Source organism: Amblyomma mixtum, chromosome 6, assembly GCF_055824585.1.
Source record: "Amblyomma mixtum isolate Tamu chromosome 6, ASM5582458v1, whole genome shotgun sequence".
Taxonomy (NCBI): Eukaryota; Metazoa; Arthropoda; class Arachnida; order Ixodida; family Ixodidae; genus Amblyomma; species Amblyomma mixtum.
In genome coordinates, this window is record NC_143017.1 from 149,639,405 (window position 1) to 149,666,554 (window position 27,150).

The window sequence follows — 27,150 nt, forward strand, 5'->3', positions numbered from 1 at the left end:
TGGCCATGCGGAATATGATAGAATACCCCACACAATAACTGTTTTCTGTAAAAGACTCCCCTTTCACACTCAGTTGACTCGGTTAACTGAGGATCACACTCAGTTAAGACCAACTGGCTATGTTTCAAGAATAAAATGCAGTACCTAATTAGACATAGTATTCCCATTATTATGCATTAACCCAGCACTCACACAGAGACTAAATAACAGTAAAAATAAAAGTTACAGCAGCTCATTTCTAATAGTAAATGCTCTATCAAAGCTTCGAAATCAAGCATGAGGCTCACTGGAGGCTGGTTGCTGCCTTCTGTTGTGAAAATAAGTGTTCAAATTTGTAGCCACATAGTGTACAGAGGGCACCAGTCATGGACTTGTGCCGCATTCAGCTTGCAAGTTAACTTCGAATGTCAGCTTGTTTGGGGGCCCTTTGACCTGCAGGCATTGTTTCACTGCAGAGCTTCCCTCGGGTATGGCTCATCTGTTGTGAGTGCCGAACAGGGTTTGTAACAAGATGGCACAGCAGCCCTGTTTCCTGCTTTGTCTCTCTCTCTCTTCCCCCTCTCTGGTTTGCCTCAGTGTTGCTCAGGCCTGCAGCTCCCCTTCGCCTTTAAGTTCTTGTAAGTTGCGCAGATGCACCTCTTTTTGCCTCTTTTTTGATGCTGCCTCTTTTTTTTTTCTTTATTTCACCTATTTCTGCAGCCTGCTCTTTGCTTCAAAGGCGTACTGACATGAAGTGCTTGAGTACCTCCCTCCCTCCCTGTTTTTGTTCTAGATTATTAGTAATTGTTCAAGTAGTAAGGTTAAGAGAAAGGAAGAGAGCACTGTGGGTCAAGGAACAAACACGAACATGGATCTAGAATAAACACGTATAGGACACATAATGTGGAGAACAGTTAAAATGTGGTCTGCTAGGGTAGTGGAGTAGAATCCATGAGAAGGTAAACATGCAGGAAGGAATGGCAGAGATTTGGGCGGGGCACAAGACAAGGTTAATTGGAGCAGTGGATGTAACTGAGCTAATGGCGATGATGATGATGAACTGGTTCAGTAATCATGATAAGACCTCATAGATTCTCTTCATGGAGAATTATTATGTCATCATTTGTAACAACCACTTGCTGTTTTGATTGTGAAGACCACGTAGTGTGCCGTAATGTCGACTGGTTTCGCCCAGTGCCTGGGCAAACGCTGCTACTGATCACGGAAGCTCACATGCCACTGGTACTCCACTATGCGGTTGTCTTAGCATCTGTGACCTGCCAAGTGAATCACCACAAGCAGGCTAAGCTCTTGTGGCCAGTACCTAACCCTGAATAGACAGATCCCAGTGGTTATTCTTGTGCGTTGTGTAGCCCCATTTCACCACACTATCTGTTATGCTTGGTGCTGCACTTTTGAGATAGTAATCTGTATAGTTTTGAAGAGATAGTTTAGTTAAATTTGCCATTACATTGGTTGGGAGCCTCACTGAGGTTATCTGACCTTCTTTAAAGCCTTTACCATTAGCCATTTAAAAAATTTTTGTCTTTATCTTCACTAGATGGTGAGAATTAACTATTTATGCCCTTTGTACCCCGTTGTTTTATAACTTATTATAAAATCCTGCACGAAACAATTTTCTGTGCCTTGTGTTTGGTGCATGATAGCCTTAGATTCTTATGCACCACTAAACCCAAGACAACACAGTTATTTGCTAATGTTTTATCGAGGTTACCTATATCTGTACATAAATTGAGCTACAAAGAAATTCGTGGAAAACCTATGTGTGTGTAGGAGTCACCAAGTTAAAATCTACTGTCAGTACTTCTTTGTGAATGGATGGCTGATGGCCACGCCTTGCGTGCGACAAGGTCATCCTGGGCAGCTGGTATTGATAATAATGCTTGTGTGATGTGTACGCTTCCGTCGGCTCTGTTGCCAGGTGCCTTACTTCTCTAGTTCCTCCTTTTGGCTTCACTTTCAAGGCCAGATTTCTGGCAGGTTAAATGTTATTGCAGAAACTGCAACTAAAAAATAAAACAACCATCACCTTAATCAGGCTCTGTTTGTCTGCCACTGCTTTGTTGTGGCCTCCAAAATGAAGCCTAGCCTGTGCCAAACAATCGTGGACCCTGAAACGGAATAAGCTGACTTCTTTCTCTGATTTGTTTTTTCTTGAACGCAAGGAAGGGGGGGGGGGGGGGGGGTGATATCCGAAACGTTGGAAATAAAATATTTTGGCTTTTGCACTTCTGTGGCCATATCTGTGACATCAAGCCTGACAGCATAACGAATTGGGCCAGGATTGAGTTGTCGGAAAGGGAGCACAACTGCCCACGGTGCTTTATTGGAAATCAACAGAAGGGTTGCCAGCAGCTAACAAGTACTTTAGTCAGAGTTAGATTGCAGACTAGAAGCATCATTTTTTTGCTTCTGAACCAGCTGTTTTGTCTGTAGCTGCTTTAAAAAATTGCAGAAGTGATGTATTTTATTCACTGCATTGGCGGTGTCATTTTGTGAATATCTGCCTGGCATGGGAGGTGCATGACCCACCTATGAAAGTGTTGTGAGTGGCCTGTTTGGTATCATTTGGAAGCTCTCCTTGCCTTGATTCATGGAAGGCCACATTTTTATGCTCTTAATTTTAATTTTCTTTTACAATTTCGAAGCCTTATTCTATCCTCTTGCTTTTGGAAATTGCATCATGACTTGTAGAGAGAAAATTAGGCTACAAGACAACTCTTGTGCCTACTAAATTTGTTGTTAGTTAAGGCGGGGTGAAAATTTGAAAATTTCTTTCAATAGTTGGCTGTACAGCAGTTGTAATAAAAGCTATGGCTATAAATTATGTAAGGAAGATAGATTCAACTTGCTATAGAGCTCAAAACCAGATTGAAATTTTGTCTATTATTTACTTTTAAATTTTTTCTACTAATTGACCTTTTTTTTTAAAATCTACTGTCGGCAGAGTGTTGAAATTTTATACCAGAGTAGCAACCAATGCGATTATATGAGACTATATCAACGTTTTTCCATGCCTCACGTCACATATGACCACACTTTGACGTCACAGCCATCATTCGAATGTTGAAACCAAAACCGAGGCAGTGGTACAGAATTTGATTATAAATTATTTATTGGTTGTATGTGAATACCACGTGATGATTCACGCATTGTAGTGTCTTCTGCAGCATTGTAGGGAAGAAAACCTGCCACCAAAATTAAGCGGCCTACCTCTCGGGGTGATAATCTGTCAACATTTTTTTCTTAACATTGTTATTCATAGTAGTCCACTCAAGACACCCTTTTATTGCATTTAAACCTCGTTATTTCTAATGGACATGACAAAGGAGGTATGATTACATTTCAGGTATGGGATTTCTTGTAAATATTTAAACAGTTGTTATGAGGAAACATTCTTTGTGCCCCTCCAGCTCCATTACAACAATGTTGAAAAGGGCATGAAGTATTTTACTAACACTTGTGGTTCCTCCTCGTTCACGCATATTGGTAAAATTTTTGTGTTCAGTGCAATGGTGTAGTTTTTTATTTTTGTCAGACCACTTGCTTCCATGAAAACATGAAATTCAAGTGCATCATGCACATAAGGTGGATCCCGAATTGGATGGTTTATGTGGTCCTCCCCACACTTTTCACAAAATTGCATGTTGCTGCTGAGGTTGTTTTTAGTTTATGGCGGCAAAGCATTATCCTTTCGAACTTATGAAGTGAAAAAATTTCTATGCTCACCACTTTTCAGTCCCATTGGTTACTGTCTCAAACGGGGACATTTCTTATAGTAACAGCATATGTGGCCATTCCGTACGACCTTAGTCTGCTTTTTTGTGTCAGTGTTAGCTTTACTTGCAGTAATTTCTAAACTTAGTTACTAGTTTCATGAAAGAAAGGCTTGGATGGTATAATACCTCATACTCGGAGATGCCAAAAAGGAATTTCACCACTGACAAGTTTTCAGTAGCCATTCGATGCAAAATATTTGTTGCTCATGGACAGACGGACTCTGGATGTGCTTGTGTTAAAGGCTGCTTAGTTGTATGCAGTGTCAGCGGGGTGTGACAGAAATAAAGCTAGCAATTCATAAAAGTTTCCTTTTTTGTTTCTTTTTGCGTCTAGCTGTTCATTTCTGAAAAGCAGTGCTAATCATCTCCAAACTGAGCAGACAAGTAAGGACACGAACAGCACTGCTGTGCCTTTAGTTACTTTTTGTGTTTGTGCATTTTTGTGTACTTTTCCTGGAAGACAAAATGATTAAAAGAGGAGCCACAGTGATGGTCATTTTTGTTAAAAGCTCTGTGCCATGGTCTTGGGAGGCAGCCTTTTCTAATTCGTTACCTTACATGTTGCATGTATACCTGCCTCCAAGCAAGAACCATGGAAGCACCAAGTTCAGTAGGCTGTAAAGCCTAATAAATTTTTTCAATTCAATTGTCCAGGTGCAGTTCATGTGAAGTCAGCTGATTTCACAAGTCCTTGCAAACCGTACGACACTTTTCTGAGAACTGTGCAAACTAGCTACGACTACGAAGCCACATATCCTTGAATTGTAATTGTTAAAAACAAGAAAGCACGCAAAGAATCAATAACCCATGAGCTCTATCAACTTATAAAAAAAAGGATGTCTTGTTCTACCTTTCTCCTAAAAACACGTGGCGTCTTAGTTTTGCAAGAGCTTAAGGGTTTTAGCAATAAATTGAATTCAGATCTGAAGAAAGCGAAATCAGCTTTTTATAAATGAAAGCTTGAAGCCTCAGTCAATAGCAGCTGCAAGATTTGGAAAACTTTTAATGAATTAAACTCTCCTAGCATAAATAGTGTGCCTCCTCAGTTAGAAATTAATGGCCGACGTTACTCTAATTTAGCCCTGGCCAATTTATTTGATGACCATTTTTTAAATGTTGGTGCAGCGAAATCCGTACCATGTCCACTGTTTCACAGTGAAAGCTCGTTGTGCTCTAAGCGGTGCGGGCCGGGCGCTATTATTTTTCTTTCCTATTTACACGCCCACACTAATTTTTGTTTCACAGTGACTATACAAGCTATATTAGCAATAATATTACTGACTCTGTTTTTTAGACCTTCGTGTGAGGATGAGATCCTTGCATGGCTAGTCTCGCTTGACATTAGATCAGCTGCTGGCAGTGATGATATTAAGCCTTTACCCATTAAAGTGGTCGCACACGAAATCAGAGTCCCCTAACGCATACATGCTACAAAATGTTGGAGTCCGGTATTTTTTCTAAGGTGTTAAAAATTGCCTGTGTAGCAGTCAAACACAAAGGTGGCCATTCTGGTGGCCTAAATAATTACCGACCACTATCAGTGCTGGCACTTTTTTTTTTAAATAGCAGAACGCATACTGTATACAAGGTTCATCAGCTTTTTTTAAGCCAAACACATTATTGCTGAACAACAGTATGGATTTCAAGAAGGGAAAGCCACTGAGACACGTGAAAGATATAATTTTTCAGGATATTGATTTTTACACTTGGATTATCTCTTGACTTTAGGAAAGCATTTGATTGCATAAAATGCAATATACTATTGGGGAAGCTAGCATTATCCATTATCAGGGGTCCAGCAAATAATCTCATTCATAGTTTTCTTGAATTTCGCTCAGTATAGTACGTCTTTAAATGGGATTCATTCTAGCGAGTGTTATCAAGTATGGTGTCCCACAGCGATCAGTCCTAGGCCCGTTACTATTTCTCGTGTGTATAAATGACATTGTAAACATTCCCAAGACAAGTAAGATTATATATATGTGGATGATGTAAACGTCGTCTTTTCTGGTAGCAACCTACAAGAACTAGAGGCTGCTTCTAATGCCTGGTTGCATGAACTAAATCAAGGGGTCTCTCTGAACCAGCCAGAACTAGGTGCCGAAAAAACAAAGTTCATGTTCTTTCACGCAAAGAATAACACAATGGATTACGACAGAAATCTCTTTTACGGTAGCTTTCCGTTGCAAATTGTAGACAATCACTCCATCCTTGGCGTTGCCTGTTATTCTAGCTTGAACTGGTTGCGTCACATACAGAATGTACGTGTAAAAATAACTAACTCCATTGGTTTGTTGTATAGGGTGCAACTTTTCTTGCCTATGTGGTAAAAAGAAACAAGAAAAAACATACTTTTTCATGTTTCACTCTCACCTGAGCAGTTGTGTATTAGCATGGGGGGGGGGACCAGTAGTGCACCTACACAGGGAGGCTTTCTAGGTTGCCAAGGAGAGCAGTTCGAGCACTTCAGTCTCTGCAGGAGTGTGTGACTGTCACGTCATTCATGCATAGACATAATATTCCAATATTCAGCAATTTTTACACTTAAACTGGCTGTATGCATATTCCAGGAAGTTCAAACGGAATACAATGCATTTATGGCTCAGTATTACAGCAGAAATAAAAGTCATAATTTGCGTACAACTTCCACTTAATTACGGTAAACAAAAGACATGCACCTATGCTACGAATATCCAAGCATAATTGAAGCACCAAAAAGTGCCTTCAGAGCTCAAATCTTTAAATATAAAATGCAGGCTTTATTTTTCTCACTGCACAGTAACACTGCACTTGGTTAAGTCGATATCTGTCATTTTTTAATATAATAATTTATCAGTCACATAGTTTTTAGTGAAATAAGTTCCTTGTAGACATTATAGTTTGAATGAGCCAAAATTTGTCTTCTTATAGACTATTTGTGAACCTCATTTTGTATAACAGATCCTAAATTGTCTTCTTGGTCTGCCCCTTTTTTTTTTGTATATCATGTCTCCAATTTCGTCATGCATTTTTGTATATCATGCCTCCAATTTCGTCATGCATTTTTGTATATCATATTCATTTCTTATGAGCCAAAACTTATTTTAAATGTCTTCCAAGTGTGCCATATTTTCTTACTGTGCTCCGGATACAATTAATTACTTTAGAAGTGTTTATCCTGAATGCATATTCAAATTGTTCATCCTGCTCAATGCACGCATTATATATTGTCTCTGTTGGTACAAGGAGGCCTATGCCCTCCTTTAGTCCTGCCTCACAGTCAATACCTGTGTATTGCCAAACAGTAAAGAAGAAGAAAAAAATATGTCATTGCAGTTCGAATTCAAAAAAGTTTGTCTGGTGTGAGGCAGTGTAAGTGTAGAGAAACCGTACTTTAGATTCTCCTGTTGTGCCACGTGTCCTGACATTTCGGTTCTTCCATTCTTCCCCAGTCGGAGGCCTCTAATTTCTCCGAGGCAATACCACTCATGCAGAAGGATCCAGACATGATCAAGTATGAAGCTAGTGTAGACAACTATGAACTTCTTTCTGTGATTGGTGAGTGAAACCTTGATATTTTGAGCACTGTTAGGGTAATGTTCATATTCACACTGTCGGCTAGGTGATGGAGAAATGCGCAGGATATAACCAAGATCTATATATCGCCTTCATAAATTACGAGAAAGCATTTGAATCAGTCGAAGCCCCAGCAGTCATGCAGGCATTACGGAATCAGGCTGTTGAAAAGCCTTGTGTTAAAAGTGCTGGACGGTACCTACAACGACTGCATAGCCACTATAGTCCTCCATAAGGTCGGTGATAAAATCCCAATAAGGAAAGGTGTCAGGCAGGGAGACGCAATCTCTCTAGTGGTATTCAATGCCTGTTTATAGGAGGTGCTCAGACACCTGGACTGGGAATAGTTAGGGATAAAAGTTAATGGGGAATACCTTAGTAGTTTGTGATTTGCTGATGACATTGCATTGCTAAGTCACTCTGGGAGTGAATTGCAAGGCATGATCAGTGACTCGGGCAAAGCAGAACAGTGGGTATAAAAATTAATTTGCAGAAAACTAAAGTAACGTTCAACAGTCTCGGAAGGAAACAGCAGTTTACGATTAATGGTGAGGCAGTGGAAGTGGTAAGGGTGTAACATTTAGAAACAGGAAGAGAGCAGAAATGGGTCAGGGAACAAGCACAGAAAAATGACCTCTTAGTTGAAATCTAGAAGAAAAATGATTGTCATCCCTATATTAGGGCGCATTCCATTCGGCAATCCTGAACAAGTTTTTTTGCTTTGCAAATTCAAAGAGCATGTTAATGGGTAATGGATTCAGACCCTGAGTTCTGATGGGACCACGACGGATATCTTGCTCCTGTGAGAATTGGGAGAGCTGCTATGAATCACCAATTGGAATGCGCCTGTAGGCAAGGATTCCCGTGCCAAAAACAGTGCATGACATACAGGTCATAATTGCAATGGGGGCCTGTGAAGATTGCATGGGCTTGTGCTCAAGCAAGTTCTTGCAGTGTGACAAAAGAAGTTGTAGGTTTTGCATTGCTTTACATGTGACATAATAAGACAGATTTAAGCACAACAGCAGCTTTTTCAGGAGCGTGTTGGTTGTGAGCAGTTTTTAGGCTAAGGACAGGTGTTCTCTAGTGTGACAAAATAGTGATTGTTGCACGAAAGACTAAAATCTGCACTTGAATGATTGATCTTTTAAAGTGTACTTTTTCGTAGTGCTCAGTATTATTTCCTGGTCAACTCCTCTTTTATGCTCATCATGAGCCCAATATTCAGGGCACTTCTACTGAGCTGAACTCCTGATAAACTTAGATAATTGAGAATTTTCTTATGTGGTGACCTTGGGAGTAGCCTGCTGTGGTTTATTTTTGCTCACAGGTTACACCCAAGCACAAACAGACCCAGTTATCGTGTACGCCATTTAAAAGTGGGGTCTGTATTTGTAGATGACTTGGCCAAGTAGCATGGAGCATGAATGCTTCGTTGGGTGCAGTAGGGTTCATTGCAAACCAGGTTGTGTTTTCTTTTCTCATTGTGTGTTTTCATTGTCTGCTTCTTTCCATCTGTAGGGAGAGGACTTTTTAGCCCTACAGTTGTGTCTCTTGCTAAACACATTCCATCTGGTCATCGATTGGCGATCAAGCGAATAAATTTGGATGCACGTGGCACGAGCATAGAGCAAGTACAGGTAACTACAGCTACAGTTCTGACGGTCTTGCTGTTGCAGCAGACCAGCTATGAACCCGTTATCATGAAGGCACCTTGATGACTCTGAAAGAAGCACGGTAATGACTGATTATTTTGGTGCAATGGTATTGACAGAACTGAAATAATCAGGCAAACTGCATTACTCTGGGTTTTCTGTCTCAGTTGGAGCAAAACCTTCAAGTATTTGTGCAACGCATTCAAGTACTATGTGAAAGGCTCTTTGCAAACGAGATTTTAGCAACTGATCCCATTGGGTTTGTAGCTGCAGCTTTACAGATGAGCCCATTAGGTTTGTTGGCTCAGCTGTCGCAGTTTTCTGCTAAGTGGAAATAAATTTAATTGTAATTATTTAACAGTGTAATGGACTTTAGTAGAATTACATATGTATATAATTGATTGCATATTGATTACATAATTATTTCATGCAAGTCCTTTGGTGCAGTTTCCCTGAGCAATGTCAGGTACAAGTGCTCTCTTTTGAAAACCTGAAGGGCAATATTACGTCGAAATGCATCTTGGCTGTGTTTTCACAGTACTGGCCTTTGATTCACTCGGCAATAGCAGATGTTGTTTTGGGAAGCCTTTAGGTTATGCATGATACATATTTTGTTTTTCCTCAATATTTACTGAGTTGTGATTACGCTAAACTTCGCAGGAGTTTCTTCTGCATTCTTTGTTGCTAAATTTTGTTCCAGCATCTCAGTAGTGCCATAGAAGGCATGTAGCGTTATGGAAATGTGCAGATGTGCAGGTGCATTTAGCATATAATTCTTCTATGTACCACAGTATTCGCCTGAACTGTTATGTGAAAGCTATGTTATAATAGTCTTCTATTCTCTAGTTACCTTATAAATACGACATACCTCCAACACACTCACTCGGTGCAAGGTAGGGCGCTACGCCATGTTTATTCGGCGTATTGGTCATTAACATCGTTTTCCATGCCTTCAGGAGCTGAAAAAGAAAAAAGTTGGAAGGTTGTATAGGTCTACGTAGTTCATAGTGTGAAAAAAAAAAAAAAAAGGGTGACACAAAACAAAGAACAAGTGCTAACACTGTACTGTTCTCTTTCTGCTTTTTTTTTTTTTATGAACTACAACCATCGCCAACTCATCGTACTCTTCTTCAGAGAGCATAGGTTGCCCAGTGGAATCTCTCGGTCATGGGCAATCGGTACAGTGCACCACATACTGGAGTAGCGGCGGCGCCGTGAAAAACTAATCGCCAAAGAAGTGCTGTTTTCCTAGTATCTGATGCACTTTTTGTTGACGTCAGCATTGCATGCTGTTGCTGAATTTTTTAATGCCTCAGCGAGTGAGTTGGCGGCTCATTTAAGTGTTGCTAAGACTGGTTACCCACGTTTGTGAGACGTGACTCGTCATGCAGACAAGTTATTGAGGAAGTAGCTTTGTTTTTAAGATTTAATTACACCAATACAAAATACAAAAATACCTTTAAAGAGCGCAGTCAAAGCAGTGGGGCACCATCCTTGTCTTTGTATTGGTCTTATTAAATCTTTTGTGCGGCTTTTTTATGAATTTTTATGAAAGGGCCTTTGAAATCTTTCCTCAGGAACAGAGTAGGCCAGAAGGTGGCCAGAAAGCAGATTTTCTGTAGGACCCCTTTCCTCTATATCTAGATTTGCTCCTTGCCTTGACTGTGACTGTTGTCTTAGTTGACTCCAAAGTTTAGATTCGACTCCCAAGAAAGAGCATTCTGGTCAGCAGACCAGAGGTTGTATTGCAATCAAGAATTAATACGACAAGCAGTAATTTACTCGCACACCTTGAAAGCCGCTAAACAAGCATTCAAGCATTGATCTTTTATGCACTACTGCACGCTAATTAAAGGGACACCGAGGACAGCTCCATCCAGTTATTGTTCTCAGTGAAAATTGACTCAGTGCTTCTTTCTGGCTGTGTTGAAGTTTTTCGAGGTGTAAATTTTATTTATTTATTTGCGAATACTGCAGAGTCGGCTGACTCCAAGCAGGAGTGGACACAAGAAAAAACAAATACAAGAATCAAGAATACAAAAATACAAGAATACACGAATACAAGAAACAATACAAGTACAACTTCACCCCCGCATTTTCAGGTTTTTAACGAACTCTTGCGCACTGGGACTGTCGACAATATTCCTTGGTAATTTATTCCAAGCGTGTATGGTTCTCGGAAAAAATGAATACTTAAAGGTATCGTTTAGGGGGCTATATTCATGAATCATTTTCCCGTTATCAAAACGCGAGCTTGGGCGTAGTGTGTGAGGGGTAATGAAATTATGATTGTTGATGTCTATTATGTTGTTATATATTAAATACAAGTATTTTAATCTGCATTCGGAACGCCTCGCTCGTAGTGTCTCGAGACCAAGATAATCAATCATTTCTGTCACGCTGTCAGTGCGTTTATATTTATTGCAAATGAATCTGGCCGCGGTTCTTTGAACCCTTTCTAATTTGGAAATATTTTTCTTTGTATAAGGGTCCCACAGACACGAGGCATACTCTAGACATGGCCGGACCAACGCTTTACAGGCTGCTAGTTTCACGTGCATGGGGGCTTTGGAAAGCTTGCGTCTAATAAACCAGAGAGATTTAAAGGCTTTAGTGCAGACTGTATTAATATGAAGATCCCAACTCAGATTGTGTGTAATAGTAACTCCGAGGTATTTAACAGACGGCGATTCCTTAAGTGCAGTGCCATTTACAGAATAAGAATGTTGTAAAACGGTTTTGTTCCTGGATATGCGGAGGACTAAGCACTTATCAGCATTCAAAAACATGTTCCAATTTGCGCACCAACCTGAAACGTCAGCAAGGGCTTTGTTAAGTTTAACTTGGTCAGTTGCACATTTAACAAAGGTGTAAAGAACGCAGTCATCTGCGAAAAGCTTTATCTTAACATCACTGTCTATGACTTTTACGATGTCATTAACATAAATAAGGAATAAAATCGGTCCCAGAACCGAGCCTTGTGGCACCCCTGATGTCACCTGCAGTGCCTCCGAGCAGTACTTGTCAACTTGGACGTACTGATAACTGTTTTCTAGGTAAGCCCTAATGAACTCGATAAGTCTGCTATTTATTCCCATGTCGTAAAGTTTCTGTAATAATTTATTATGTGGCACTTTATCAAATGCTTTCGCATAGTCTAAAAATATAGCATCAATCTGTTCTTTGTTATTAATCGCGAGTGAAAAATCATGGCATGCACTAAGGAGCTGCGTTACAGTCGACAAACCACGCCGAAACCCGTGCTGTGCGTCTGATAACAGTTTGTTTTCTTCAAGAAATACGGTCAAGTGTCGGCAGATTATATGTTCCAATATTTTGCAACTAGTTGAGGTCAAGGAAATAGGACGGTAATTGGATACACTCAGGCGATCAGTTGACTTGAATATGGGAATGATACGAGCACCCCTCCAGTCTGCCGGAAGAGAACACTGTGCTAGTGCCGCGTTAAAAATGAACAAGTAATGTGAAATCCATTCCGCGTAACGGTGCAGGAAAACTGTAGGAATGTTATCGGGGCCGCCCGATTTTTTAGCGTCAAGGTTAAGGAGCAAGTTTAAAATACCTTCCCGACTCACAATGACATCAGGCATAGAAGAAAAATACCCAGCAGGCTCGGTAACAAGATGACTATCCTTCTGGGCGTATACGGATTGAAAGTACCTGTTAAATTCATCGGCAACTGGTTTTGCCTCGGAGACTGGGCAGCCGTCAACCATCAACGAAATACTATTGGATTTGGTGCCACCTATATACCTCCAAAATTTCCCTGGTGCTTCTTTCATGAAATTGCCTAAAGTTGTAGTGAAGAAAGTGTCCTTAGCCTTTTTGACTTCAGTTTTCAGCGCTGCGCTTAGAGTGTTAATAGCAGGGTCTCGAGACCGACCTGATCGTCTCATTCTCTTAAGCTTTCTTTTCATGTGTATGATCTGTCTCGTAACCCAGGGGTTTTGTTTCTTTTTCTTAATCCTGTCAGGAACAAACATGGCAATACAATGAAGACAAATTTGCTTGGAATTTACACCACAAAACATTCACATCTACGTCAACATTAAAACCGTCCAAATTCATTTCTAAACAGTCCAGGATGCTCTCATCGTCTGCCCTGTTGAAATCTTTCACAACAATCACAGGCTTGCTTTTGCCACAAAACTTTTCAAAGGAAAAGGTGCCAAATACTAAATTGTGATCGGAGAGCCCGTTCATGACATCAACAGTGTCACATTTGACAGCGGAACTTATAAACAATAAATCAAGAATATGCCTAGTGGTTGCAGTTATTCTGGTAGGGTCAGTAACAATTTGAGCTAGACCACATGAAAATGCAGTGTTCAAAAGAATCTCTGAGTGCCTAACATTCATGCCCATCGTATTCATGGTTGACCAATCGATGTTCGGCAAATTGAAATCCCCAGCTAAGAAAAACTTTACGTGCTCACCCCGGAAACGCTGTACATAATCGTAGAGTTGCTCGAGAAATGCAAGATCTGCCGTAGGAGGGCGGTATACAACACCGAGAGCTATAGAGTTACCGTAAAAATCAATTTTACAAAAGATGCTTTCGTGTTTAGGAATAGCTGGTAAAATTGTCACATTAATGTTTTCCTTAACTACAATAGCAACTCCACCCCCTCGGGATTGTCTGTCACATCTAAATATCTTATATGATGGGGGGATGATTTCATTATCGAGCACACCGGCGTGCAACCAGGTCTCCGTCAGCAGCGTGACATGCGGGTCAAGGTCATAGAGCAGCGCTTCAAATCCGACACTTTTATTCACAATACTCTGCACGTTTAAAGAAAGTAACCTTAGTTGACAAGTGTTATTTCCTGGTCATTTGGGTGCACCGTTTGCGGCCATTCGCCGGGTTCTCACTCGATTATTTTGATTGCAGAGAATACTTATTGATTGCAGAGAAAATTGAATTTAAAAGTTTTCTCACCACTTGATTCAAACTCTTGATGTCAAATACTGTAAAGGACGGGTTGCCAACATGTTGATGAAATGCACTGTAACGTAACCTCTGGGAGTCGCACCCAAAAATGGTGTCAGCATATGCATTTTACTAGCAAGATCAGCCGGGAATGGGGACACCTGTATTTCTCTTTTTTCTTGTCTTTTTTAGCTTATAAAAGTTGCTTACTGTGAGAGTGGCTTCTTTCTGTTTAGAACACAGTATCCTATTGATAGAGCCCCATTTAAATTTGTTCTCAGTGTTCCTTTTATTGTTCACTTAAAAAACTTGGGAACACAGAAAGCAACAGCTCTTTTCTTACACTTATATATCATACCTTTTGAAAGTGAGTGTTGAATGGTAATAAATGTCTGCAGACTATGTTAAGTTGCCTTTGTAGTTGCTTTGTTATTGACTTTTGATTTTTTATGGATATCAATATTAACTTCACTCTTTCTGTTGCTGCACAATTTCCTTTTTTTTTTTTCTGTTTCACATGGTAAGGGACTGCGATATAATCAAATTGGTAAGATCAGCTTTTTCCTGCGGCCCCCAGCTTATGTATGCATCTTTTTTGCGCTTGAGAACTTAAATAAAGTTCATTCGTTCATTATTTATTAATTACAACTGACAGAAGCCCATACAAGACTTTTATGTATTGTGTTCATAATCTTTTGTGTATTATGAACACCTATATTCTGTTAACATTACCTTTATGATTAGTTTTTGAGCTATCCAGTTTTATACACTTGTGGTACGTGTGTTTCCACTGTTTCCCCCTCTTTTTCTTTGTTTTAGCATGAAGTCTCTGTGGTTCGCCATCTGAGGCATGAAAACGTTGTTCCATATTTTTGCACCTTAGTGAAAGGCAATGAGCTGTGGGCTGTTATGCCACTTTTGACATATGGTAAGTTCACAATTTTCCTTCTCTCGCATTCATTTTGGGAAAAAAGGTTGAGAGCCAGTTTCATTCTTCTGTGGACTTTTGTCTCTTGCAGGCTCGGTCAGGGATCTCCTAAATACTCACTTTCCTTCAGGCTTACCCGAGCACGCAGTGTCTTTCATATTGAGGGACCTGCTGGCAGCTCTTCAGTACATTCACATTAGGGGTTACATTCACAGGTAAGCACCTCTTACTGCAGCCTCGGTCATTCGTGTTGAAAATAGACGTGGCGCGTGGTTCAGTTCCTGGATGCATTGTGGCATAGGGGAGCACTGTGGGGCACCATTCCTGGTTCTGTCTAGTAGTACTCTTTCAGCTTGTAGGTTGGTGATCAGAGGTGTGTGTGCATTTCGTGCTTGCTTGTCTTTCGCAGAAGTGTCAAGGCAAGCCACTTACTGCTGTCAAGCAAGGGCAAGGTGATGCTGTCCGGTTTTCGCTACTGCTGCAACGTTGTAGGAAGCGGCCAGTGGCGTCCAAAGATACACACATTTCCACAGCATGCCATCGACAACCTCAACTGGCTGAGCCCGGAAGTCCTAGAGCAGGCAAGGCTTTTCTGATGAGCTTGCACTTGAGCGACACTGAATGGCTGTCTCTCTCACTGGGAAGGCAGCACTTTAGAAGAACTGGGCACCTCACTTGTGTCTGTTGAGCGCACTTTGCATTTCACGGAGGACGGAAGCCTTCATTTTCCTCGAGTGGTTGTAGAAAGATTGAGGAGCAGCAGAAGTGCTTTGACCTTGAAATAATTTTTGTAAGCGGCATCACAACCATTTTTGTTTTTCTAGAGGACAGTTTGTTTTCTCTTCACATCACTATAAAAATGAATAGTTACTTTATGAAACACTGCTCACCTGCTATACGTGTCAGATTTTTTAAAATGTTTAAATGGTAATGTTCTAGGCCACTAACATAGCCAGTTTAATTTATATATATGTATATATATATCATGCATCATGTTTGCAGCTAATGGAATGTGTGCTTCAAAAGCAAACAGATTTTTAGGAGGCATGACAGGCTTAGTATATAAAACCTCGATAATTTGAAATCCCAGATGATTCAAACCGGCGGCCTGCACCAGCCCATTTAATTTGAGGACCTATGGTGCTATGTGGAAATGCGTGGTCCCAATTTCGCCGCAAACCCAGTGAAGCGGTGCTCATTGGGAGCCCGTAGGCGGTGCCTCAAACAGATGCCAATGCTTGATATTGGATTCGTTTCGGCCCCAGTACTCCCAGCTCAAAAGCCAGTCCATAGTACAGTTTGCAGACCGTCAGCATGCCTGCTAGGAGAAGACATGCTTCACTGCAATGCAGCAGGGGATGCTGGTTTCAGTGTCGCATGCTCTTTCGTCAGGGCATGGCCATGGCAGTGATGCGTGCTTGTAATTCCTCTAGCCTGACCGTGTTCAAGGCAGCATCTAGCAGATATACTGGCATCAAAGCACCACCCACCCCTATCACCGTCAGCGTGTGTCCTGTGACGCTACCATATTTGCTTTGTGTCCTCAACACTTTTACTGCACATAACACCAGCCTGTGCCATTTCTTTGTGGGGTGTGCCGGTGCTGTGGTTAGAGGGTCAGGCTACCACACCTCTGATTACTCTAGTAATCACAAATTTCATCCAATGAAGGTAGTATGTCCCTGCATTGATATTTTTTGCCTGGGTGCCTTTCTTTTTTTTTTTTGTTAATTTGAAAACCCGGTTAAATCGAATATTTTTTGCAGTCCTAATGACTTCGGATTAACAAGATTTTACTGTAATAGCAACTCTGGCATCGTAGTTGAGGAGGGTAGACATGTTTCTCCTCATGAAGTCACTAGCCAGTTTATGCTGAAACTTTAGTATGTGTCCTATTTGGTACTCTGATTTTGTTGTTGCATTTATTCCTTTCACTCAAAACACTTGCAGATTTGTGGTCGCGTGGATTAAAGGTGCACTGAAGAGGAATCTGAACTCGTCTTTTTGCCGCGGGAACTCAATCTACACGTTCCGAGCATTCTTAGAAACTTCGATTTATTGCCCTGTGTGGCCGATTTTCATAATTAAATCGAATTAACATCCGGCTCCCGCCTTTTTTTTTCGTATTCTGCCTCGTACGGTGGGCGGAATCGACCAACGCTGGGAGTGCCTCTCACCCAGTCCCGTGGCGCCTTGCCGCTCTGCCATCGGCGGAGTAATACGTAGTAGTCCGTAGAAGCAAATAGTCTGTGCGTATTTTTATTTCTGAGGGCTTATTTTGCGGTTATATTATCTACAAATGAAACTATTTATTCACGGAAACCTAAAAAACAAAATGAACCGAAAGCAAAGCCTCCACAGAGCTGGCTGAAAGGCACTCCACGCGTTGGTCGACTCCGCCCACCGTACGAGGCAGAATTCGAAAAAAAAAGGCGGGAGGCGGACGTTAATTGGATTTAATTAGGGAAATCGGCCACACAGGGCAATAAGTCGCAGTTTCTAAGATTGCTGGGAACGTGTGGATCGAGTTCCCGCGGCAAAAAGACGAGTTCAGATTCCTCTTCAGTGCACCTTTAAGAGAGGTTCAGGAAAACGCTACACCGCTCAGCATTTGCCATCACATACCAGCTCTGCGTAACACTTGAGTGCAAATGTGCTGGCACTTAGGAAAGGAGAAGCGTTTGCAACCCACCTTTAGTATTTCCGACGTAAGTGTCGGCGTAAGGTTGGGCATTGGCCGTCCTCTGAGTTTCACGGTTGCATGCAGAACCTGATGGGGTACAACTCCAAGTCTGACATCTACAGCGTGGGGGTGGCAGCCCTGGAGATGGCCAATGGAGTGGCCCCCTTTGCGGACATGGCACCAACACAAGTGCTGCTGGCCAAGATCCAGGGCTGCGTGCCAAAGCTCTGCAGCCCTGCTGCCTGTGACGGGCCCACAAACAAGCCAGGTTCAAGCCAAGGTACCACCGAACTGTCAGATTATCAACACGCATCATCTTGGGAGGCTTTATATTATGCACTCTTGCTGGCACTACACATTTGGCTTTACTTCATCCTTTCATGTCTGCTGTTTCTTTTGGAACTCGCATTGGAATGCCAGAGATGGCATGCCAACATTGCTTGTTAGCCTTGTGCAGAAGGAAAAAAGAACACATTTATGAAAGCACTGGTAAAAAAAAACGAAGGAAGAAATGATTGCACTTTGCCAGAAAACTTCAGAATTGGGAGCCCTGAGCGTGTCCTCACCAAAATGTCAGCGGTGAGGAGTGAAGGGGTAGGCTTCTGGAACAGGTAGTTTCACCGCAGATGCCTTACAAGGCAGCTGTGTTTGTGTGGTATCAAAGCATCAGCTCTTCTGATGACTTTACAATCTGTGGGACATGTTTCTTATAAAATTAAAATCGCCCCGCTCTTTTCTGGTGCATGTTTTATTGTTCTTCAGCATATTGTTCTCCTCTTAACCTTATATTGTGTGTGGCTTGAACGTTTGAAGTTGTCTGTTGAATCTGTTGATGGTGGCCTGCTTCATAGCCGTAGATAGCTTATGGGCTTGTCGGAAGTGTGTTGCAATATGAGTTGAAAAATATCCCTGACATGTACTGGCTGGAAAGCACTGTCGTTTTAACCAGCAGACTTGTGTGGTACTGCAGCTGGGGTTTGTTAGCATAGCCTTTAGCTTGCCAACATTGTTTCTGTAGAGGTTCATCTTCTCTTGGGCAGAGACACAACACAGCATTTACTATTCATTGCATGTTATACTGGTATATGTCCAAAGGCATGTAACTCGCACATTGCTTGCAATGTCTTCAAGACACACCATTCTAGTTCCGGTCTTTATGAACCTCTAAGCATGATCAAGTGCTCGTGCAGTAAGGGTAAGTAGAAGACTTGAAGGAGTAAACATTAAATTAGTCACTCGTTTTTAGTGTGCTAGCACCAAGTCCCCCGCTCACCGATTTCGCCCCTGTCTGTGTGGTGATGCAGATTGACCAGGAAGAGCAGCCTGGGTCGCACAAGCCCCACTGGTGTCAGCACCTGCCATTGCAGGGCAGTGTTATGTCACTTAACCGCTGCATCACTACGTCAGGAGTGCTATGAAGACTCCCAGCAATCAATGAATGTAAAGTAGAGAATGACCAATTCCGCATATATGGGCATTAACCCGTTAATGTTATCACTAAGGCCCACTCACTGATTTCGCTGATCTTTGTCTGAAGCCCGCTGGACCTTCAAAACCGAGCCTTGAACCAAAACCTGGGTGAAAACCGAAGTGCTAGCACATCTAATTCGCATTTGGCCTAACCACGCTAAGTCATCCATAATTTTTTTTCTTTTTTTTTTTTTCGTGCTGTAAACATTGAAAACAGCATTAGTAACCCTGGAATATAGTGTTTTATTCACCAGTGTGCCTCGTGTAATTTAATAACATGTAATTCTTGAACAAGTTTTAGTTTGGATTTTTGAGGGTCGGTGTCTAAATGGCACATTGCGGTTCGGGCAACACAACAATGGCATTTTTTCACCACATACATCTCTGCACATGCTACACAGTGCTGTGAGCAGTACAAGATAGTTGAACCTCATTATAGCAAACAGGTATAAAATTGTAAAATGGTTCATAGTATCGAAATTTGTAATATAAATTTCGTCAAGAACACGCTCAAGAGCAACATGGTTTAATCAGGTAGGGGACTCTGGCAACCCTTACTGGCGAAAACTGGGAGACCTTTTCCAAAGTTTTTGCACAGTTTTCAAGGCACTTGTGGCAGTTCCAGAGGCCACAAGAAAACGAGCATGCCGCCGCGGTGGCTCAGCGGTTATGGTGCTCGGCTGCTGACCCAAAAGACGCGGGTTCGATCCCGGCCGCGGCGGCTAGAATTTCTTTGGAGGAGAAATTCTAGAGGCCCGTGTGCTGTGCGATGTCAGTGCACGTTAAAGAACCCCAGGTGGTCGAAATTTCCGGAGCCCTCCACTACGGCGTCTCTCATAGCCTTAGTCGCTTTGGGACGTTAAAACCCCATAAACCAAGCTAGTTAGGTTGGCTTCCCCGCACAGCATCATTAGCACGCTACTGTGGCAATTCAAGCACTAAATAGGGTGGTTTCCCCGCATTGCAGCCATGTTTCATGTAAAATGGTACATCAGAGTGAAAGCCATGCCTTTTCATAACTGCTGTGACAGCCGACATGAGTGCATGATGGTTACTGTAAGGCTACAGCTGTCCACGCCACTGCTTCCAGAGTGCTGTCGACGAGTGCGAGAGGTGTGAACACACGCTGACTGCCTGGCTATCAATCCTCTGCACCGCTGTATCTTCCATGGCGCTGTTAGAGAGTGGCAGATAGAAAGCACGAGCCTTGGTGTGAACACTTGCCAGACGACCACCAGCCACTTGTGCAGTGCGGCAAAAGACTTCTGCCTGCCGTCTGAGCAGCCACTGCTTGGTGCTGTGCACCTCAATAAACTCGTTTTATGGCCAACCACATGCGATATATATAGAGCAAAATTGCATGTGTTGGTTAAAAATATTTAGGAAGAGTTCGATTTGAGATTTGAAATTTATTTCAGAAATTATATGATGTAAAGGGAACGTGATTGTATATAGCACATAGAGGTCCCAAAGTAAAAAACTTGTCAAGGAGATATAGCTTATCATTCACATCTATCTTTCCTATGTCGAGGTTCGATTGTGTTAGTATGCTCAGTATGCCGGTCACATGTGCAGACGAGGAGAGGTATGTTTCTGAAGCCCATTTTATGTGTTGTGCTGATGCCACTCGCGTTAGGTTTGAAAGCCAGTCAAGCTAAATTCTGCATTCTTTAAAATTAAAGTGAAATTTCTATGCATTGATTGCCCTTGATGCTTGCCTTAAGGGGGGACATGGGTCTTAGAGAAATTTTTTTTTATTTACAGACCAAATGCAATGAAACTACACAGACTTATTCAGTTTTTTCTGCTGATTTCAAATATGCAATTTGTTTATTTCTAGGCCGATTAGTTCCTGAGATATTAATATATATCATGCCATTGTCTGCTGAAACAATAGAAAAAAAATGGGCCACCAGAAATTTAATTTTAATATGTGGGTAGACACTGCAATGTGTGAGGAATGCAACGCTGGAAGCAGTTTTCAATTTTTTGTCCGTGTGGACAAATGGGCTTAGTAGTTAGTTTTCAAGTGAGTTAACCAGACATACAGTGCCAGAAAACACACGACACACATGAAACTAACTATAAGCCCATTTGTCCACATGGACAAAAAACTGAAAACTGCTTCCAGCATTGCATTCCTCACACATTGTAGTATCTACCCACATATTAAAATTAAATTTCTGGTAGCCCATTTTTTTTCTATTGTTTCAGCAGACAATGGCATGATATGTATTAATATCTCAGGAACTAATTGGCCTAGAAATATACAAATTGCATATTTGAAATCAGCAGAAAAAACTGAATAAGGCTGTGCAGTTTCATTGCATTTGGTCTGTAAATAAAAAACATTTTCTAAGACCCATGTCTCCCCTTAAGCATTCTTGTGCATTGAAAAAATAGCCTGCGGCCAGCTTTTTGTACCCATTAAATTTTGTCTCTTATTTCTCTTATCATGTAGTATATCGGGAAGTGCATCTTCTGTGCAAGCATGGCTGTGTCTGGTTTTTGTTTGTTTCTCTTTTCAGACATGTGTAAAGCTGGTGGTGAGAATACGGCAAAAGCAAACTATTTCGGCAGTGAGTTTGCATCGCTGACGAACCAGTGTCTTAAGAGGGATCCCACATTAAGGTTAGTGCTTCCGTGCGCATCACATCTGCATTGCTAGCTGCGCTAGGCATTCTTTTTGTTCATTAGTATGGCTTGCAATAAAAAAACTCCGGATGGAGCGGTTGCAGATTGCCATCCTTGAAATTGCAAAGGGGTGTTCCATGCTGTTGTCAAGAAGGAGAAAGGGCAGTGTTTGGCTTATGTGTTTATTTGATGCTTTCTTGCTAGGAATCCGGATATTCCTGATTTTAAAATTGCTGTTTGTTTGTTTTTTATCTTTAACTCTCTGCTGTGCAGAAAGTTGTGTGCTAAATATACCATTGTTAAGCTCTCTGACAATCGTTTCGCTGTGAGTGCCCCGTGCAAATTCCTGTGCTTGTTTATCCTCTTTGGAAAAGAGTTGTAGCAGTGGAGGAGCTTGAATCGTTTGTTTCAAGTGGTGAATGGGGGAACTTCACGAACGAATAAGGGCCAAGTGATGTGTCTGCTTCAAACCATTTTATTCACTGTTTATAGTAGGGGTTGAACTTTTCGGTTTAAACCAAAAGAGCAAAAAGTATGCGGAATTCAGTTTTTGAAATTTGGTTTTAACTAAAAAAGGTCAGTATTCTTGGCGTTCAAGGCATAACTAGCTGGCTGTTGAGTATGAGTAAAAACCCGCATATAATACGAACCCGAATATAATACGGGGCTAAGTTTTAGAGACGCGAAATGGGAAAAAAAGTTTCACCCGCGTATAATACGAGTAACACAAGCTCATAGAAGACATTTATTCAAATCGCATCCCGCACTTCACTTCAATTACTTTGTTCTTCAGTAGCGCTTTCTTCGGACATTTCTTTGTCCGACAAATCATCCCAAATGTACTCATCTTCCGTGCCATAGAGGGCGTTTGAGATGCCGCACTTCTTAAGCCCGCTTCAGCCGCCCGGTTGGCGTCACTGCAGGCTCACCTGAGCGCATCCACTCTGCGTAGCACCGCCTGACTGCGTCCTTGAACGGTTTGTTTACACAACCATCAAACGGCCGCGAAAGCTTTGTCGCGTTCCGCTGCACGCGAAAAGGGCTTCCAGAAGAGGGCAAATACGGGCTGGTTGGTACATGTTTTACGAATTGGAAAAAACAGCGCAATCAAAGACGAGACACAAGAGAAGGACAAAACACCAGCGCTGGTGTTTTGTCCTTCTCTTGTGTCTCGTCTTTGATTGCGCTGTTTTTTCCAATTCGGAAAAGGGCTTCTTTCTGTTGTGGCCATCCACGAATGCTTCCTTCGACGACACCAAACTGCCTCCCGGCCGCACCGTTGCCGATGTTCTCCGCAGCCAAAATCGCTTGAAAGTAGCCGAGTACTGTTTTCAAGACCGTGACATCGTGCTCTCTAAAACAATATCCACTTCACGAAGCGTGCCTTACATGCGAGCACGTGCGTTGTCAACAGGCGCACCCAACGGATCAACAAAGAAACGACGTCGTGACGTCGTTTGTCGAGAGTAACAAAGCCAAGCCGTAGCCACGCCGAAAAAACGAAACCAAAACTTCGAGCAACTTCGAAAATTTTTGTTCGGATCCGTAAATAGTACGAGGTGGAAATTTAGGACGCCAATTATGGAAAAAAAACCTCGTATTATACGCGGGTTTTTACGGTAACTAAGTTGGGAAGCCAGGGGTGTGGTTAGATGGTGTTAGTGTTGTGTAAGCAGCACAGTTGGGCTTTTTTTTTTTGCACTTTTTTTCCTTCTTTTTTTTTTTTAAGAACTGGTTTCTTGGGCTGCAAACCGTCCCTTCTTCCTTCCTCTCCACCAGGCCATCTGCTCTACAGCTTATGACCCATAGTTTCATCAAACTTTGCCGAAAATCCTCATCTTCTTTGCCTGAGATCATTGCAACAGTTACTCCGAGACCTGGCATTTCTAAGAGTGAGTGTCTTAGTTTGTTCTTCTCACGTGTGTTTGAGCCTTTCCTCTAACTGTGCTGAGTTTTCTCTGTGCTGCAAAATCTCCCCCGTTCCCATTCCCCCCACCCCCGCTCCAAGCAGTACACCCAGAAAAGGGTGACAGAAAAAGAATGTATGACATCATCTTCTCCATGGTTTTGAACTCACCATTGGCGCTAACCACCAGTCTGTGATAATTAAAAAGTTTATTGCTGAGTTTTAGCTGACGCTTTATAGATTTATTGTAACTGACATCTGATCGGTCAACAGTTTGTTTCTGAAAATCTTTTGTTGTTTCTATGTGCTTTAAACTCTGTATTAAGTACTACCAAGAGTGCTTTACTGCCAGAATCATGAAAGAATTGCATCAAGCGACTGGTGTTGTGTTAGATTTTATACATTCTCTTCACACAATTTGGTAATAGCTTCTGTTCCACTGTAAGCTGTTTGTATCCTCTTTGTGGTGCCTCATACAGAACCAGTAGTATGGAAGGTAGCTATCAGCACATGTCCAGTGTAAAGTATTTCCAAGGTTTGATCCAGAAAAATAAAATGCGTTTCTGCAAGTGTTGTACAGTGAATAGAAATTTTATGTTCAGGGTGCCTATAAGCTTCACTAAAAGTGCTCAGAGTACAGGTTAAATACAGGCTGACTACAATATAATATTGGTTAAATATAGCCAGTACCATCTTCACAAGCTAACAGCAGTGGACAGATTTTCTGCGTTACTGTACTAAATGGTATGGCTATTTGCGTGGCATCAGAGAACAGTACCGTATTTTCCGGTGTACAAGACGCACCCTTGTATAAGACGCACCCACCATATATGCAGGCTGTCATTGAAAAAATTGGTATATAAGACGCACTCGTGTATAAGACGCACCCCAATTTACCCAGTTAGGCTAGTGAGGCTTAATTAAACACGCTTATGCGACCATCGCAAAATGCACCTTACGTGCGAGAAGTTCTTAAGCAACGCTAAGTGATCGAAAAAGGCAACACTCACGCCGTACCCACCCACGTTTTAGCACAAAAGAAAAAAAAGCGAAAGAACTCTCTATATGTCCATAACAATTTATTTTTACATAAAACCTTCAAAGTCTTCATCTTCGGATGCGCTATCGAAAAGGCAACGCGGCTGAAGCATTCTCTTCGCACTACGTACTTGCAAAGGGTGACTAAAAAAAAACGTCGGCTTCTCTTGGCTTGTCTTGACAACAGCGAGAAGCGGGACTGTCGCCATCTTTTGCCATTTCACATTACCTTTGCTTGGGGCCTCCGAAACGGCCGCGTCTTTAAGATCCCGGAAGTGGTCAACCCCGCCGTTTCATGATAAAGTTCACCTAAAAAAGTTGCGCATGGCGGTCCCCGTATTGAAGTATTAACCATGTTACAGCCGTGTTATTGGTAGTAATATTTTTTTGGTGAAAAAAGCTTGAACATGAACCTGAGTAATTTCTGAACTCGCAAAAAAAACCCGGAAAATTCGCATATAAGACGCACCCTTGTATAGGACGCACCAGCAAGATTTTTGAAAAAAAAAACGCGTCTTATACACCGGAAAATACGGTATATCACCCAGGGTCAAGTTGAATGCATAGGCACCACAGAAAACCTAGCGTCATAATGTGATGCTCCTCAGAAACATCTTTAACTCATCACTGTGTGCAATTTGGGCTGCCGCTTGTCGGCAGATAGCAGAAACGGTAAACTCATCTGCTCAACTGTCTGTTCCCCTGTGCAGGTATCGACATGGAGGGCCTCGAAGCATCATTGCCCGATGCTGAAGCTGCCAACTGTGAAAAATTTGTGTGGACATTCTAGTCTTCGTGTGTGATTACATGTTTGGCGAGAGATGTCATGAGAAACTTTTTTTTTTGTTAGCTGCTATCATGTGCGTGCGAGGCTGCTCATCTTTATAAGTGTGTACCGCTGCAACAGGCGAGCATGTAAATATACCTCATTGTTTAGAGAAAGAGAGAGAAAGAGAAACAAAACCGAAAGTAGCGGCATGTACTTTTTTTTTTTTGTTTAAGCATGCTTCGGTGAGATAGATGTAGCTGAAATGTTTGGGCGTAATGCCTTAGAGTTTTATGAAGTGTACTTGTCAGCTGGTAGCGCCTGTCGCAGGTGCCAGTTGTTGAAGTTGCTCTTGCCAACAGTTCTTCCTAACCCACACACAAGGTGTTCTGGTTAAGTTTCTAATTTATTCAGCTTTGTACCGTGATGAAATTGTGAAAAGGCAGTGTTGCGTGCAGCTGCTTGAAGGCTCACTGTTTCATACGTAAATGATGCAGGTTGTTTTCAAAATGGTCACATGATTGTACAAGGGAGTGTCAATGTGCCTTAATGCCCTCACTGTCCAGAGCATCGCGACACTTGTGAAAAAAAAAAAAAAGAAAAAGCTTGTTACAATAAATACATCTAGTGTGAGATGGTTGTCTTATGCATGTGTAACACGACTTCTACTAGTTCAATATAACTCAACTTTGGTGCAAGAGGTTAACTGCACTCGTCTGTTTAATGGGAGAGAAAAAAAAAGCCTGTTTACTGACGTGGAACTATGGGTTTGTTGAGTACATCAGACAAAAGATGAAACGGGAAAATGCTGACACATCACTAAAACAATATTACAATGCTTATTTTTAACTTCACCTTAGTACACAGCATTTCTGTAAAATTAAAAAAAATATTGTCTACATGTACAGTTTCACTATCTAGTTTTTTTAAATTCTGCCACTTTAACAGACAGTTTGGTGCAAAATTTAAAGGGACCGACAAATTAATGTTAAGAATTCAGGTTTCTTTTTCTTGAACGCTAAGGAATATTTCTCCAAGATGCTCGATTTCTGCACAGGTTTTTCTTTATATATATATATATATATATATATATATATATATATATATATATATATATATAGGTTGCGAAAGCGTGAAGTACTAGACTGCTTATAAGAATATATAGCGAAGTATACGCTTCGTTAAAGGAAACATATTTATTCAACTCGACGTTTCGATCGGAAGACCGATCTTCTCCTGAAGAAGATCGGTCTTCCGATCGAAACGTCGAGTTGAACAAATATATTTCCTTTAACGAAGCGTATACTTCGCTATATATATATATATAATGGGCTTGTTCAGTTAAGAACGGTAATCGAGGTCCCATGACCATTTTTGTTTTCAATGAAATTTTTATATATGATGGGAAAATGTGTCCACACAAAGGAATGAACCTTAGTTTTTCAAGAAACTTCGTAGTTTCCTCGAAAAAAAAAAACGCATGTCACAAGAGGTGGAGAATGCCGCTTTTGGCACTTCACAAATTTGCAAGTTTGGAGCCTCATTGCATGCACAATAAATTTTTTCTGCACATCAGCATTTTTTCAGAAACTCTTTGCAACTTGTACAATAAGAAAAGATACAAAAATCTTTTCTTGCTGTTTTAACCTTCCGAGAAAAAATTTCAAACTTCGCTCCTGAAGCTATGTGGTGCAAAAAAGGCACTTTTAGGGCAGCCCTAGGGCAAGATGCCTAAAGATCTCACCACTGAATATCTTTCTCAGCATTTTTCAGCTACTTTTG

General features: G+C 41.5%; 1 protein-coding gene across 4 annotated transcripts in view; it reads left to right on the forward strand.

The window, feature by feature from the left end:
* The window catches only part of Stlk (Ste20-like kinase), a 28,794-nt gene extending 2,793 nt beyond the window's left edge, over positions 1-26,001 (forward strand). For all 4 annotated transcript variants that reach the window (XM_089549578.1, XM_089549579.1, XM_089549580.1 and 1 more), the window contains exons 4-12: positions 7,211-7,316; positions 8,856-8,974; positions 14,763-14,871; positions 14,963-15,086; positions 15,281-15,452; positions 17,639-17,834; positions 21,553-21,655; positions 23,438-23,550; positions 25,313-26,001. In XM_089549578.1, coding sequence (XP_089405704.1) covers positions 7,211-7,316; positions 8,856-8,974; positions 14,763-14,871; positions 14,963-15,086; positions 15,281-15,452; positions 17,639-17,834; positions 21,553-21,655; positions 23,438-23,550; positions 25,313-25,392 — 1,122 coding nt within the window. In that variant the 3' untranslated portion in view covers positions 25,393-26,001. The remainder of the gene's footprint in view (positions 1-7,210; positions 7,317-8,855; positions 8,975-14,762; positions 14,872-14,962; positions 15,087-15,280; positions 15,453-17,638; positions 17,835-21,552; positions 21,656-23,437; positions 23,551-25,312) is intronic.
* Positions 26,002-27,150: the final 1,149 nt, after the last annotated feature.